General features: G+C 31.2%; 2 protein-coding genes across 5 annotated transcripts; one reads left to right on the top strand and one right to left on the bottom strand.

The window, feature by feature from the left end:
- Window positions 1–497: 497 nt before the first annotated feature.
- Window positions 498–6,264, bottom strand: LOC111022802 (alpha/beta-Hydrolases superfamily protein). Of its 4 annotated transcripts, none has more exons than XM_022300066.2 (8): window positions 5,991–6,264; window positions 5,721–5,896; window positions 5,552–5,604; window positions 5,001–5,115; window positions 4,469–4,591; window positions 3,795–3,966; window positions 3,542–3,675; window positions 498–1,222 (listed from the first exon to the last, which is right to left on the bottom strand). In XM_022300066.2, the coding sequence occupies exons 1-8, from the start codon at window positions 6,102–6,104 to the stop codon at window positions 1,204–1,206; spliced, it is 906 nt and encodes a 301-aa protein (XP_022155758.1). In that variant the 5' UTR covers window positions 6,105–6,264; the 3' UTR covers window positions 498–1,203. The 4 variants fall into 4 exon arrangements, with proteins under 4 accessions (XP_022155758.1, XP_087982779.1, XP_087982777.1 ...); XM_088126653.1 differs by having other exon boundaries at window positions 498–1,317; XM_088126651.1 differs by lacking the exon at window positions 498–1,222 and adding an exon at window positions 1,855–2,097.
- On the top strand, window positions 769–2,838 carry LOC148210468 (upstream activation factor subunit UAF30-like). The gene is made up of 2 exons (XM_088126654.1): window positions 769–1,095; window positions 2,450–2,838. The coding sequence occupies exons 1-2, from the start codon at window positions 769–771 to the stop codon at window positions 2,573–2,575; spliced, it is 453 nt and encodes a 150-aa protein (XP_087982780.1). The 3' UTR covers window positions 2,576–2,838.
- Window positions 6,265–16,374: the final 10,110 nt, after the last annotated feature.

Raw genomic sequence — 16,374 nt, forward strand, 5'->3', positions numbered from 1 at the left:
GAGCAAGGATTTGAACATCTGATTCAAGTGCATCAATCAATAGGCTACACTCTAGTTGGTCACTAATAACATAACTAAACATTAGTTTGATCCTATACTTTCAACTTTGGTTCATTTTAGTTTTTTTACTTTCAAAATGTTAACTTTAATCCCTATACTTTCAAAATGCTAATTTTGATAATTTACTTTCAAATGTCTTGTACTTTTAAAAAGTGACCATTTTGGACCATTTATTTTATTTTAATTCTAATTTTTTTCTATCATAATTTCATCACAACACTACCCCTATATTTCTTGAAATATAACCATAATTTTATATTAAATGATTTTCGTTAAGTGTAGAATTTATGTTAAAATTTTGAAAAATGGACCAAACTAATCACTTTTTAAAAGTATAGAGACTAAAACAAACATTGAGAAAGTCCAAAAATTAAAATGAACCAAATTTGAAAATGTATGGATCAAAATAAACATTTCGAAAATAAATAGACCAATCCTTACTTTTAACTGGTTTGTAATTTATAAAAGTTGGTTATTTTTGAAATCCAACTATTTAAAATTATAGATTAAACTTTAGAAAACAAAAAAAGTTGGGCTAGGTCTAGTGGCCCATAAATTCATCACATTGGGCCAAAACCAACGTTGGCCCATTTATATTGGGTTCCCAATTCCTTCAGGCTTCAGTCTCATAAGCTCCATTCCCATTTCTCCCAAATCTCAGTCAGAGCAAAAGCGGCAAAATCTCTGCGTCGTCTTCCTCGGAGCAAAATGGCGTCGGGTCTTAGCAATGGCACCAGGTTATTCAGAGCTTGCGGAACCCTATTGGATTCGCTCAAATCCGCCACCGGAGCTTCCTATTCTTCCGCCGCTTCGACCTCTCACAAGTCGGCGGCCTCGAAGCCGAAGGCGAAGCTGAAAGCTTCCGCCGCTACTTCCACAGAATCCGGAGCAAAGAAAGAGGTCAATCGTTCGTCGGGGATCTTCAAGCCGGTCCAAGTGTCTCCGGCTCTCGGTAGCTTCCTCGGTATGTCCGAGACTTCGCGTTCTGAAGCTGTCAAGCAAATATGGTCCTACATCAAGCTGAATAATCTCCAGGTTACTTCCCTTTCTCTCTTGTTTTTCCTGATATGACCTAATTTTTCTGTATCGTTGTGCTAGTTCCTTATTTCCTGCGCTCTGTTCCTCTGCCTCGTTAAGGTCGCCTTAGTTTCGTTGAGAATACCTTGGAATTCAAATTTACGTTAGCTTAGAGCTTAAAGTTTGAGGTGGAGTGTTGATTTAATGGAGTATCCGATGAGAGCCCTCTTCGCGCAGATTCTGTATTCAGCATACGTGCATTACAAAAATTTAGAAATATGAAGCCTAGATCGAAGAAGGTTTCCGAAATGGAAAGTCTGAATCTGAAAATTAGGTTAAATTATAAGTTAAAAGTCCCAAATTGCGGTTGCAGATTATGTGTATTTATTTTTTAAAACTTAGAAGAGTTTCATCGACCCATGGTTGATGAACCAAAAAAAATTATATTTCTATTTTATTTCCTACCATAAATAAATAATTTATGTGTATTTATTTTTCTATTTTCACCTGTTCCTAAGTTTAATTTGGATTGAATAATCATAACCAACCTGGTCTTTTTGTAGCCACAATGGCATTTATTCAGTAAGGAGGTTTAAGGATTAATTTGGGTTTATGCTCAGCTCCAAAAAGCTAGCTGCTTAGAGCGGGGAGCACTTGTCAATTTCTTGTCCATTTCATTTGATTTGAGGGAAAACACCTCTAATGTTTTCCTATTATAGGTTTGGTGTAACTGTAATACCAGGATCTGCTCTCTCTTATAAAATGAAATGGATGTCATCCGTGAGTTTCTGTAGTGTGTATCTGTAGTGTGTATGACTTATGCACGGTTTATATAGCAAACGAATTATCATAGTTTGGTCTAGTGGTCAATAAGGACCAATGTAAATAGTAAAGAACTTAAAGGGAATGAGTCCAAACTATGGTAGCCACCTACTTAAAGATTAAATATCCTACAAGTTACCTTGACAATCAAATATAGTAGGGTAAGATAGAGAATAGTTGAGTTGCGCGCAAGCGGACCTGGACACTTACGCATATCAAAATATATATATATATATATCGCAAAAGAAACACCTCAACTTTTTGTATTGAAGCACCCTAGAAAGTGATCTTGTTCAGCCTGAAGTTTATTATCAACTTACGTCATGGTTCTTTGTGGATGAAAATATTGAAAAAAATATGAGGAAAATGTGGATGTTGATGGATATTCCAAAAAGGCCATGAAAAACACATAATCAGCTATATTATGCTAGTATTTTGTTAATGGTGTTAATGGTATTTTAACCTATTGTTACCCTTTTTTTTTCTGAGTTTGGAAGATTTTGGTGATGTATATATATATGTGTATATTTTTTTATTTTGTGGTATGCAGAACCCTGGTGATAAGAGAGTGATCCATTGTGATGAGAAGCTGAAGGCAATATTTGATGGCAGAGATAAAGTGGGGTTCTTAGAGATTGGAAAATTGCTATCCCCTCATTTTGTGAAGTCTAGTTAACTACTTTCCAGTGCCATGATCCATTAACTTACTTGTTCTAACACTTCTCTCTCATCATCCTGTCTTCCAAAATTCTTGATGATGATGGTGGTGTTGTGTTTGCTTAATCTAATCCCATGACTTCAGTGTACTCTTTTTTGGTTCGACTCTGATCTCAGAAAAAAGAGGTATTTCTTCTTTCTCAGACATTGGACTTACCGGAAAGGAAAAATACTTGCCTACACATCAGTCCTATAACCTTATGTGCCGTGTTCTTATTGGTCTATTTCTGTTGCATTTAATAGATATATGAATCTATGGAATTCTTTTGACCCAATAAAATATGTCACATTAGGAGGTCAGATCAATATGGAGGCAAGTATTTTACCATACTTACTTGGACATGGATATATGCATGATAGATGCAACCGTTGGGAAGGTAAGTTAGGTAAGTTATACTTTGACTAATTGAACTAGATTATATATTTGTTTTATAAAGTTGTTTTAAAATACTATAAAAAATTTTTATACAATTATACATCTGTTTTTATAAGGTATGTTGTTACCATATAGACAATTATTTTTAAAAATGAAAAATAGAATACAAGGGTTTGGTAGTAGTTTGCACCGTTCATTTGTTCTTTTTAGATTAAATTACCAGTTTAGTTTAACTTTTAAATTTGTGTTTAATACACATACATAGTAATTATTAATTCCTAAGGTCGGTAAATGTCAATATTGCTACACATTCAAGTCATTTATTCATAAACTTGCGAAATTTAAAAGGAAAAATGATTATATTTATTTTTTAAAAAACCAATCAAGTCAAAAAAAATAAAAATACACTAATAGTAATAGAAAATGATCGAGGAGGGAAAGGAATTTAATTTTATAAACTTGAGAGTCATGAATTGGGGAGGGGAAGGCAATATGATTTAATTGAGAAGATGATGAACCCATTTATCAAGAATAACAGGGGAGCCATACCAGGGCCTCAATTCATCATCTGAACCAACAGGGGAGTGATAGACTCCATCAAAGCTAATATTTGTTGCTCCCTCCAAATGAGCAGACACTTCTGGTACCACGCCATCTCCCCATACCTCCGTCTCCCCGCATACCTGATACAGTCAGTCAATTCGAGCATAGTTCAGAGTTTGATCCTTCACCAAAGAGAACTCAAAATGAAATAAGCAAAATTGAATCTACTATCAACTGTCCAACGTTCCAATTCGATTACCTGCTTATAACCTTGCCCGATGAAGCGAGCGCGGAATGTGGGCGAGTTTGTTGAATTAGTTGTGTCATTTGCTATGGCTAACTCCGAATTTAGTTGGTTGTTGGTGATGGAAGCAGCTGCAGGAGTAATGTTTGCATCTGAATTACCAAACAAGCGAGCCCCTTGGATGAACCTGCATTTTGTAGTGCCCGATTGTTTATTGATGTCAGCACATTTTGTTAGGAAATTCAAGAGAAAAAGTCTGTGAAGTTTTATGTTTACTATTTTCTTGGAGTAGCCAAGTAAACGATATTTCTAAAATTTGCTCTCTATTATCTTCCAAATTTATCTCTAAGTGTATCTTTTGGACTCTTTTTTTTTCTCTCTAAAATTTTGCTCACTCAATAGCAAAAAATTTAGATAAGAGAGATAACGAAGTGTAAATTACTCAGAAGGAAAGAAAGATATATAATTTCTTATTTTCCAACTTCTCTTTCTCTATCTAACAGATTTCAGATCAAACTGTATATAATTGTGTCCCTAAAATGTATAGTTTTTCTCTCTTGGGATTGTTTCTAAGTCAAAACTTTTTCTATAAATTGGAAGAATAAGGTCCTACTCTCGTTAAAAGATGAAATATATTGAATTCTTCACTAAGGAAAATATAAAATAAGATCTCAATTTTGCCCATTTACCTTCCTGCAATACATACATATTTCAATTCAGGATTGTAACCAGCTTTTGAGCAATATTTGTCCACATAATTCAGAAGCCCCCTCGTCTGATCAATCACTCCAGGCAAACCTTTCGGGGGTGGCCTAATAAAAAGTTGCAGAATTTATTTTGCTTCTACTTTTACATGAAAACTAAATAAACTCAGGACGACAGCAAACATATATAATTCAATCAAACAAGTGATCGATCATTCAATGGAAAAAGTTGATGTATATGATCAAAGATAAGTTTAAATTTCATTTCGGTCCTTAAACTTTTGAAGGGCCAATTTTTAGCCATTGAATTTTAAAACACAATAATTTTGATCATTGTTGCTTTGCCATTCAATATCAGCCTAATCCAATACCTCAATTAGCCTACATAACTTTAACATGTGCTTATATCAGCACGTTAATACATATATTTGAAGTCATGTCATTCGCCTATTAAACAATTGAAAGTTATGGCATGGATTAATGAGCAGGAAGCATGATGAGAGAAGTATTAACTTACTGGTGAGGGGTTCCAAGAGTCAACAGCATGGAAATATGAGATATACCAAATTCTTCCATGTAGACTCGTGCAAGCCATCCACCCGCTGAGTGCCCGATTAAGGACAAAGACCCGCCTAAAGATTGAGATAATTCGACTCTTTAGGAACTATGGTACACCAAGAATGTAAATAATTTGTAGATGAAAACAGAAACACATGAAATACAGAAAAGGGTGGGGTGGCGAAAGGATAAAATCAATTTTAATTAGAGTTTTAAGTTATTAAGTTCTCAATTTAGAAGCTTGAAACAGAAACAGTATTTATAAATATTTCAAGCCTTTAAAACACTAAGAAATCACTTGGGTTGTCGAAGATTTTTGCAGCATAAGAATGCACATTGGTATTTCCAACTCAATTGGTGTTAAAAAAATGTTCGACAATACTAAATTTCGAATCCCACAACTTGTTTGAACTAAAAACATTCAAAATCTCTCTTAAAGACCAGTAAAGAAAAAAGTATAACAAGTAAAACTAATGAAAATATAGTGGCTTAGCAAAAATGAGGGCAAACCTTGCGCGAGCTCCTTGGCTTCTTGGACTGCCTCATCTGTTTTCTTCAGATACCTGCTCACCGGCTTAAGCAATCAAGCAGTTAATTCACAGATTGGGAACCAAATTTCTAACGCATCCCCCACTACTTCTCAAACAATTTTAAAGAAACCGACAGTGGAAGTAAGTACCAATCGAGAACAGGGCGGGGACGGAGAGTGCCGCGCCAGTAACTGGGATCCAGCAACCCAGCCGCATTCCTCAGCCAGTCAAGTCTCGAGACCTTAACAACCACGGCGGGGACGCCGTGCCGCTCTTTCAAAAGAAGCGTCAATTTATCATAGTCCCCGGAGTTGTTCCCCAACCCCTAAATCAAAACCGAAGATCGATTTAACTCACTCATGGTAATCGGAATCCGAAATTGAGAGAGAGAGAGAGAGAGAGAGAGAAATTGATCTTACAGGAAGAATAACGGCGGGGCGGACGGCGGAGGACGGCGACGAGAATCGGGCACGAGAAGAAGAGCAGAGACAGGGCTTCAAGTTCAAATGCTGAGGTGAAAATGAAACCGCCATTGCAATGCTGCTATATTCCGTGGCGCTGTTACTCCATTGAAGAGAGAGATTGAAGTTCCTCCGCAGAATTGAAATTGGTGGTTCCTTCTCTGTAACGATGGCGCGAGAGCGAGGTGTCAAGATGTGGAGCGTGTTCGCCCCCAAATCCACTCCCTTCGATTAACGGTTTAAATATTATTTTAGCCCGGTTTATTTATTTTATTTTGGTCTTTATACTCTGGTGGAGATTGCAGGATTGGGTTGGATTGAATCGGATCAAGAGGGGGTTGAATTTTAAAGGTTGACCATATAGTTAGAATGGGAAGGTCAACTCAACCCAATATTTTCGGGTTGAATTGTTGGTTTGTGTTTTCATTTTTTTATTTTTAATTATCGACAGTGGGGAGTTGAGATTAAAACTTAATGTACGACTGAGATTAAGATACAAAATGGAAGAAGATAATATAAAAACTTTGAATGAAATACTAGAATTAACACTAAATGGACGGTTGACATTGAAGATAAAGATATATATACATGCATAAATTCGGGTTAGGTTGGGTTGACCCGATTTTGTAAAGGTCAGGTTGGAACAGTCACAACCCAACCCAACCCAAGGCTTCATCTAATCCAACCCAAACCTGGGTCGAGTTTTTTGAACACCTCTACTTTATACTCTACCTACAAAATGTCTATTTTGATTTATATCTTTTTAATTTTTGTTTATTAAAAAAATTGTTTATGTTAGTTATGTGTTTTTAAATTATTTATTTTTGTGTCAAAACGAACATAGTTCAGCGATAATTGACATATATCTCTAATCAATAAGTGGTGAGTTCAATCTTTCATCCCTACATTTTTATAGAATTTAGAAGAGCGACGATGTTGCTGGAGGAGTACTCGAGGAGGAGGGAAGATAGAGGAAGAGAAGATGGAAAGAAAAAAATATGTCACCTAAATTAAAAATAATATAAAATTAATAAATATACAACTCACTAATATGATGTCAAGATTCAATAATGATCTTTTATAACAACTTACTAAAGGTTAGGATGTGAATGTGAAGTGTCAGATTTTTTATCTTAGAAACTAAATAGAAATATATCTTCAAATTTATGGACCAAAAGAATATTTTATCCACTAAATTATTACATATTAAAATTCAATAATGAAATGGTTACTTCAATTAAAATACATGAACCAGATGTGCTTTTTCAGCCATTTAAATTTCATTTTGATCCTGCAGTTTTAAAATATCTATTTTAATAATACGTGTCTCTTAGGTCTATTTTATTTTCACCTATGATCTTTTAATAGGCCTATTTTAGTACTCAACCTTAATTTTATTTTGCTTTTAGTAAATTGATAATGTAACTTTAGTGATGTGTATTAACATGTTCACCTCTAAACCTATTAGAGCCACATAGGTTGGCCAAGATGTTTATTGCATGGAAAATAATAGAAATGACTAAAATGCTTATTTTTTAAATTTTAGATACTAAAATAAACATTACAAAAGTTGAAATACGGAAAATGATTTTTTATTTTTTTAAAAGGAACTAAAATAGACATTTTCAAAGTTTAGACTAAAAAAATATATATGATTAAAATCATTTTTACCTTTTATATTTAGACCGAAATAAAAAGTATATATTTATTTTAGCAAAAATATACTAAAAGATACAATTTTGCAACTGAAGGCTCAAACTTGCAACCGGAAGAATTTTTAATTAAATTATAAGAAATATATTATGTAGAATTTTTATTATAAATATATACTAAAAAATGTATACGCGTAGAAAATGAAGGTTCAAAACGTGACATATGTCAATTACCGTTAAGCTATGCTTACTTTGTCGCATGTTTATATATATATATATATATATATATATATATATACACTAAAAATATCATATTTAAGTATAAAGGGTAAGTTTAACGTACCTAATTACCTATTCGTTTGGTTACATTTTCTCCAAAGTAATTTTAATCTCAGGTTGATTTGCTTGAACTACATCTAAAAGTAATTTGACAAATTTCAAATTACAAGTGATTTTCTTATTTGTTAGAAAAAAGAGAAAAAGAAAACCTATTGGGCCTTCAGTTTGGGCTAACTTTGTTTTGTTGGGCTTTATTCTCATGGCCCATAGAAAATTTGGAAATCCAGAGTAATGGCCTTTATGTTTAATTTTAGGAATTTTTTCTAATTATGATGACTTCTACATCAAATTGGCATAAGAGTTTGATATATCTTTGACAAGGTCATTAGTTCTGAAAATAATAATTGTGGAGCTTCCCAAGTTTGACCATAGTCGTTGTTTCGAATGTTATTCTAATTTTGAAAAAATCCTAGACACCTTTTACATTGACATACATCGATTTATCGTTTATTTATCACAATCATAAGCTTAAAATTTCTAACTACACGTGAGAAATAAAAAATCTGATCTACCCACTCGAACGAATTTTTTAGTATAACAGTTCAGGAGGAGATTCAAACTCATGGTTTGAGGTATATGTTAATTATCGCTGAACTATGCTCGCTTTGGCTGATAACGATATTGAATAGTAGGATTTACAAGATGTTCACTCTGAGATAATTTTAACATTGAAACTAGCGAGAGTACCCAATTAAGGTAGTCTTAATTTGCCTAACTATTAAAATATAACTAGTTATTTATTTATTTTTAAAGATGAATACTTCTATGAGAACGTAGAAGTACCAAAGCATAATACACAGTTTACTCGACTGTGACTATGACTCATATAGGTCTTGACAGCAATCTGCATGTACATTTATATTTATGTACGTTTATGTAGTTTGTCTGATCTCGTTAGAGTAGGCATTTACTGAGTATTTACAATACTTCTTAACTTTCTTTTCGTGTCGTAGGAAAAATTAAGTGACGAACATGACGCCTTAACCATGGTTTACATAGCAAGTAATCGAGTATTATTATTGTATTATTGTGCCTTCATGTCTCTCTTTTTATATCAATAAATCTTTGATCATATATATTTAAGAATGTCATATTGTTTATTCTCCTTAGATGACTTCTTAATAATTAGCGTATCTCAGATAAGATGCCACATAAATATCGTGTCAAACTGAATTATTTTCAATCTATTCTCTCAAACAAAATTTATTGTGTCGATACGACCATCCTAATAGTTAGATAGAATTGGATACGACCATCCTAATAGTTAGATAGAATTGGTTTAGGTATTAAAGTTGAAACATTTCCCACCATGAAAAGGAGAGAACCAATATGGTCATCAATGTATCCCCACTATTGTCAAAGAAGCCATACATTCAATTGGACTAAAACTTCACCCTCTAGATCATCCCCACCACAAAGTCCAAATCCTCTCATTGGTTTTTGCCTATTATATAACTTTGATTAATTTATTTTTATAATGGTATATATATAAGTAAATATGAGATGTAGTTTCGAAATTAATATTTTAACTATAGTTTTATTTACCTAGTTACAAAATTCAAATATGAGATGTAAATTCAAATCTACGAGCATTAAGAAGTTATTTATATATATTTTTCTATTAAAAAGATTGAATAGGAAAGACTTGAGAGTCAAAGTTGGGTTGTTGGAGATTCGTTGAGGCAATTCAAGAAGCATTGCCACAAATGCAGACATTGATGAATCAAGGAAAGGTGGAAGTACCCTCCCCTAAAAAGTTGAGCCAATCGGATGTCTTCATTCAAGAGACTCAAGAGAAGAAGAAGAAAGAAACGAAGTGAGAGGCTGGGAGGCACCAAAAGGGCTCAAGTGATTCTCCGAAACAACAAGATCTTGAAAAAACAAATTTTTTCAAGTGTTAGTAGCGAGAATTGGAGAAGGTTTTTGGTGACAATACTTGTATTCATTGTATTAATCCCACTTATTATGATCTCGACTCATGATTCAATTTCAATTAATTCATAGTCAAGATGTCAAATTGGACTAAAAAAAGATAGAAATTAATTATGTTTGTTTCTACTTTTTTACGGTTTTTTTTTTTTAATAATTTCATCACATATAATATTGTTTACATGTTTCCAATTTTCTAAACATGGGTTCAAAGGTCAAATCCTTGATTGCCCAAAATTAAATAGTCAAAAGATTACCTTTATTTCATGCTATTTTATTGCATCATGAATAAATAAAATAAGCATTTTGATGTTTAAAAAATAAAAACAAAGAAAAAAGAATGTATTGGTTGTCCACATCAATACCCATTGGTTTAGTTTTTGGATGAGTTTTGACCAAATGTGAATATGAGTTGCATCCCACAGCTTTAATTTAATTGAAGATATTTTCAAAAGTCATTTTTTAACCATCAAGCATTTAATAAATTATGCAAAATTTTTAATAGAATTAATCAAATGAGAATAAGAATTAAATTTTTGGTTCATTTAAAAAAAAAAAGGAAGAGATAAATATTCACAATATTTATTGACTTTTTCATTAGATTTAATTTTTTAAAAAATATTTGTATAAAAGTTATTGATTTAGAATGAGATGGAGAGTTAAAACTGTGTGAATGTGAAAAAAAAAAAAAAAGATGGAGGGTCATCATAAACCTCACCTTGATGTCATCTTTAATATCTTATTCTTAATTTTTTCTTTTTCAAAAAATGAATCCAATCCTTAATTACAACATTTATAAATAAAAAATGCTCTTCAACTATATATTTTTCTCAAATTATTTTCAATATATTTTTATTTTATAAGACTCGATAGATATTCACAACTGTTGCTGTGGAGTAGTTAATAAGGGTTAAACTAATTAAGACATTAGTAATCTTGTTATAGTTAAAGTTGATATAGATTTAAAATCAGTAATATATATATATATATATATATATATATATATATATATATATACTTTGGGCTAAATATATATTCGGTCTCTCTAATGTTTTGGTATTTTTTCCAATTTGATCCCTATTGTTTTAAAAGTTTTAATCTAGTCTTTTATATTTTTATATTTTTCAACTTAATCTCCCATCATTAGTAAATGTTAAAATTGACTGATGATAAATTTACATGATATAATACTTAATGAATTATTATAGAGAAAAAAATGTTATCAAGAGAAGAAAATTTTAAATTTGTACCAATTTCTTTGGAATTTAGAGGAGAAATTAGAAATTTATCCTTATTTTTCTTCCTCTCGACCTTCCGTCAATTCACTAAATATTATGCAATATATATAAATTCATATCATCAACAAATTTAATATTTACCAATGGTGAATGACTAAATTAAAAAATGTTAGGACGTAAGGTACTAAAATAAAACTCTTTAAACAAATAGCGACTAAATTATTAAAAAAGAGCTCTGAGACTAAAATACCTATTTAGCGTATACTTTAAATATTTTGTTATTATTTATTAATTGTTTTAAATTCTATGTTTTTTGGCCTTCAAAAACCATTACAAAAAACAAGTGGATGAGCCAATTTTCCCACTAGAAACTTGTGATAAACTTTCAAATATATGTATGAATGTGAAAGCCAAGAAGTGGACACTTTGTAAGAAGTTGACACAAACATGTGCATTCATATATATTGCTCCCCCTAACTTTATAAATGCAACCAATATTCACTATTTAATTGTCTAAAATAATACCAAAATTTCTAAAATCGTCTCTTGAATAGATAGATTCGAAGAGTTGAAAAACAAATGTTTTGTTAGAAAAGTACATGTGAAACAATATTTGCAAAGTGGTCGAGTTTTTCAAGGAAAAACAAAATATCAGAAATAGGATTTGGTTTTGCACGTAAATACTCTCAAACGTGACTCATAAAAAGAAGTCAATTGAGCCTAGTATCTACTAATGTTTTTTTCAATCTATGACATTTAAAAAAAAATGGATAAGTTTTCAAGAGTATGTCAAAGAAAAAAAAACCTATACATTATATGTATATTTGGTATCAACATATATTATAAATATATCCGTCCGAGCGTAACTCAATGGATTAAGGCATCCATCTACAACTAAAAGGTCATGAATTCGAATCATCATCCTGCATGTTGTATAAAAAACATCTATTATAAATATATTTTTTTAAAATAAAATCGTTATCGAGACGGGTCGTATATGTTTCATAAAAAAAATAGGTCCACCTGAAATATTTCTACCTAATTGATTATCAAGAAGAGAATTGCCCAAAATGAGAGGTCTATCTTTGCTTTCATCTCTTTTTTGGCCAAAGATTTTGTAGCAAATTAATGGCTTTTTCTTGAGGTCAAAATCAATGTCTCATGGATGCTGGTTTTTTTGCTCAAATTCAATGCCTGTGAAGATGGGAAACTTTCATATCGGGTCTTATCGATCCATATCCTTTCACAAAGTCCATGAAATAAGTATCGAGTTCAAACCTAAAATTCGTGAGAAAATTATAATAGGTGGTAAAATTGATTGTCATATTTGTAAATTTATTTTTATTTTCTCTCTAGTATATCACATCATTAACGAGTTCTTATACATTTGTACTAATTTTTACAAAATATTTTATAATGTGACAAAATTGTTATTATTCCAGTGATACATTATTATTGCAATAAAAAAAATCCAATAAGTTTCTTAACAACCAAATGTGTAAGGTTAGACGATGAAATTTGGCAGCACGAGACTGGACGGGATTGAGGGAAGTTCTGTTTGTCGTTTAGGAGAGGAGAGGCAACAGGAACCAAGAGCAATTGGCCAAAGAGGGATGACGTGATGGTTTAGGGCCATTTAGGATTTGAGGAGATGTCTCCAAGGAATAGTTTAAATGGCTTGGGGCTTCAAGAAATATCTTTGAGGTGTTCGATTCAATTCACAAGGAACGAAACTCTACCAAACAATAGGATCAGTATCTAAATATTATTCATATTAACGTTGTTTTACTAGTCCACTCAAAATTATTTTCAAAAAACTGGAGACAAACTCTCAAATTATAAATTTTATGAACCAAATAAATATAATCCTAACTTAAACTAAAAGAAGGAAATCCGAGTCATCGGACAACATTTCACGTGGCTGACGCGTCAAGGATAGAAGTTCTTGACATTTCTCCCCAAGTTTACGTTGAATGCTTTTACTTTGCACCTAAAAAAGACAAACAAACAAATATATATATATATATATATATATATATATATATATATATATATGTTGTGTTTCTTTTAATTTAAAAAAGGAATTTGTACCACTTTTTTAAAATTTTTTTATTTAGAAATAGAAACACAAACAAACATGATTTCAAGGTTTTGGTATTTTTAAGATTTTTGTTTTTGTTCCATTTGAAAAAATGTGGCCTTTTTTATATATATATATATACTATATTGAGGGGAGGATAAAGAGTGGACATACGAGTAGGTCAGCCTTAAGCCTTAAGTGATTGTCTTCCTCGAAACAACTTTCAACACTTAGCCAAATACTAGAACACCAAAATCAGATAAACATCTCTCTATCCAGATTGTATGCACCCGGCAAGCTGACATTTAGCCCAATATATCCAAGCATCAGTCGAATTCCCTCTCGAATGCCCCAAACTATAAATAGCTTTGCTCTTAGTCATGTATTATTGCATTCTAGCTCATTCTCTATATTCATCGAAGTGTTTGTTCTCTTGTACAGATCCTTCCTTGCTAAGTGGCCTTTTAGCTCATTTCAAACATCCAAAAATCAACATACCTTGACGACCTTGATCGACTTTTGTTGCACAAATTTGCTATATAAGAAAATAATTGGAAGTATACTAACAAATAATATTGTTTGGCCATACATATATGAATTTCCATTATTACAGTGATATGAAATCATTTTATACTATTAGTATTACCATCTAAATTTAAATCTACAAGGTATAATCGAGTTTTTTTTTCTTTTGTGCAAGGACAAATATTATCGAGTTAAAACAATACTATAATATTATGATAATATATATCTAACAATCTTGTCTATATTATAAGAAAAAATTATTGTATAAAATATAAGAGCCTTTTTTTTTAATTTAAAAGGAGAGGGAAAAAGAAAAGAAAGGCAGGGTAGGGAGGTGGTGGATGTGCACATGGAGATAGTGATTTTGAGTCAAAGATAATGAATATGGCTTTTATAAAGTATTCGCGGTTGTCGCTTCACGAGAAGTTATATGAATACGGCGATCATTTTTACATTATTAGTAGTTTATGTAAAGTTTTTAGTTTTATGAATAGTTAATGTAAGGGATCTAGACGAAACTAAACTACTTTCTCGTCCGATCAAGTACTTGTTACTTTTGCATAGGGTAAAAAGTTTATAGGGGGTCACTACTCCCCGTCTTTCCACTTCGAAATTGACAATTAAAATGAAGCAAGTCTTCTAGAGACTAGAACACAAATAAGTCGAAAAATTTACTAGTCACAAACAAACGTGGAATCAATGAAGATATCTCACGCCCAAAATCAATTCTATGATTATTTTTAGCCCTAAGAAAATTCGAGTTTATGAAGATGGAATAGTTTCGTAGCTCATTTTAGCACAATCCATTGTCATAACTATGATCTTCTCACTAGCTTGATAGTGTGGGTTCCTTCATTTTGAATAATTTCAAAATATGGGGTTAAATTTGAAAAGCTAACAGTAATCTAAATTGCTAATCATTATGAATTTTAGTGATTTATCTCATAATTAGCTATTAATTATTGACAGATTATGATAATAACATGCATTTGGGATAATTTTGAAATGATTGAATAATGTAAAAAAGGTTTATTGATTTAAAGAGTTCGAAACTCACGAAGACACGAACTTTAAGAAAAATCTTATTTAAGAAGAAAGGAGTTAGAAAAACTAATCAATATTATAAATGAAAATTGTAAAATTAATTATAATGAATAAAAGTACCATTTAATTTTGGTTGATGGGATTGATTTTCTTTATTTGGCCATGCTTTATAAATATCCCATTTCTCCTTTTTGGGGCAAAAATAAAGCTCCACGAAAAGAGAGGAAAAAAAAGCTTTATCAAAAAGAAAAAAAAAGATAGTCATATTTAGCTTTCTTTTTTATCTAATGTTAATTTAAAAAAAAATCAATTTTTCTTTTTAATTGATCGACCCTTCAAAATTCAAAACATTGGATAGGGAGATACTAAAAAATATGTTTCGAGGTTTTATCCAATGATCATTAGAGGTTATGCTAATTTTAAATATGCATCAAACGGTTATTCTAGACAGTTTTATTCAATAATTTTTTCCGGTGAGAGATGAATAACATATAATTTGTTATTATATTTTAAAAAATTCATATTTACCTCTTTTTAAGAAAAAGGGAAAAAAAGTGATAAAAATAAATGTTGTTGGAGTCGCAATCTATCTGTAAAGTCAATTTAAAACAAAACCCATTGGATCACGAAATCGAGTTGGGCCCACTATTTAGTGGGCCTTTAATGTTTTGCGTTGGGGAAGTGGGCCCTCTCCCTCATAAAAAAGTATATTTTTTTATAAAAGAAAAAAAAATAAAATTATTTTAAAGGGTTTTATGAGTGATTTTATGAGTTTGCTTAAGGGAAAAGACAAATTTTCTTTTGTGTAAAAAATGCCAAAAATGTTTGAGATTCTTTCCTACTTTTCTCGTGTGCATTTCCAATCCATCCCTTGAAAAAGCTGAAATTAGAAAACTAAAAAAACAAAAAAAAGGGGAAATCCGATAAATATCACGTTAATTTCTTTTAGTACAATATATAGGGGTGAGGATTTGAACTCACGACTTTTTTATCAAAAATATGTGTCGTAACCAGTTAAGCTATGCTCAGATTGACAATATCACGTTAAATTACGAACTTAACTTTGAAAGCTATATCTATTTAATCTATAGACTTCAAAAAAAATTTATTTGTGTTCTTAAACTTTTTATTTTGATTCGTATAAATATATGTGACATATTGATTATACTAACGAATAATCATTCTGCATAACATGACAACCGGTTATATAAAGAAGGAAATGAACTAGATAAGATAAGATTTGGTAGACCCAAAAAAATTAGTTAAAAATGTATTATGTTTGTTCGTTCTATCTCAGGTTTTAACTTTTCTACCTTTGTTTGATCTAATTGACATACTCTCTCTTGTCACGTTTTGTTAAATTATTACTTGTTGACCTAATCAACAGGTTACGTTGGAGTGATACTTACAAAATGCATAATAAATATTTAAAATAAATTTAAGATAAAATTTTGAATATTTAATTTTTTTTAATTATGTTTACCTAAAACATCATTTTTTTTAATTTAGAATTTTTAAGAATAAAAAAAAATTAA

This window comes from Momordica charantia, assembly GCF_013281855.1.
Source record: "Momordica charantia cultivar OHB3-1 chromosome 7 unlocalized genomic scaffold, Mcharantia_2.0 BLBB01000007.1, whole genome shotgun sequence".
Classification (NCBI taxonomy): domain Eukaryota; kingdom Viridiplantae; phylum Streptophyta; class Magnoliopsida; order Cucurbitales; family Cucurbitaceae; genus Momordica; species Momordica charantia.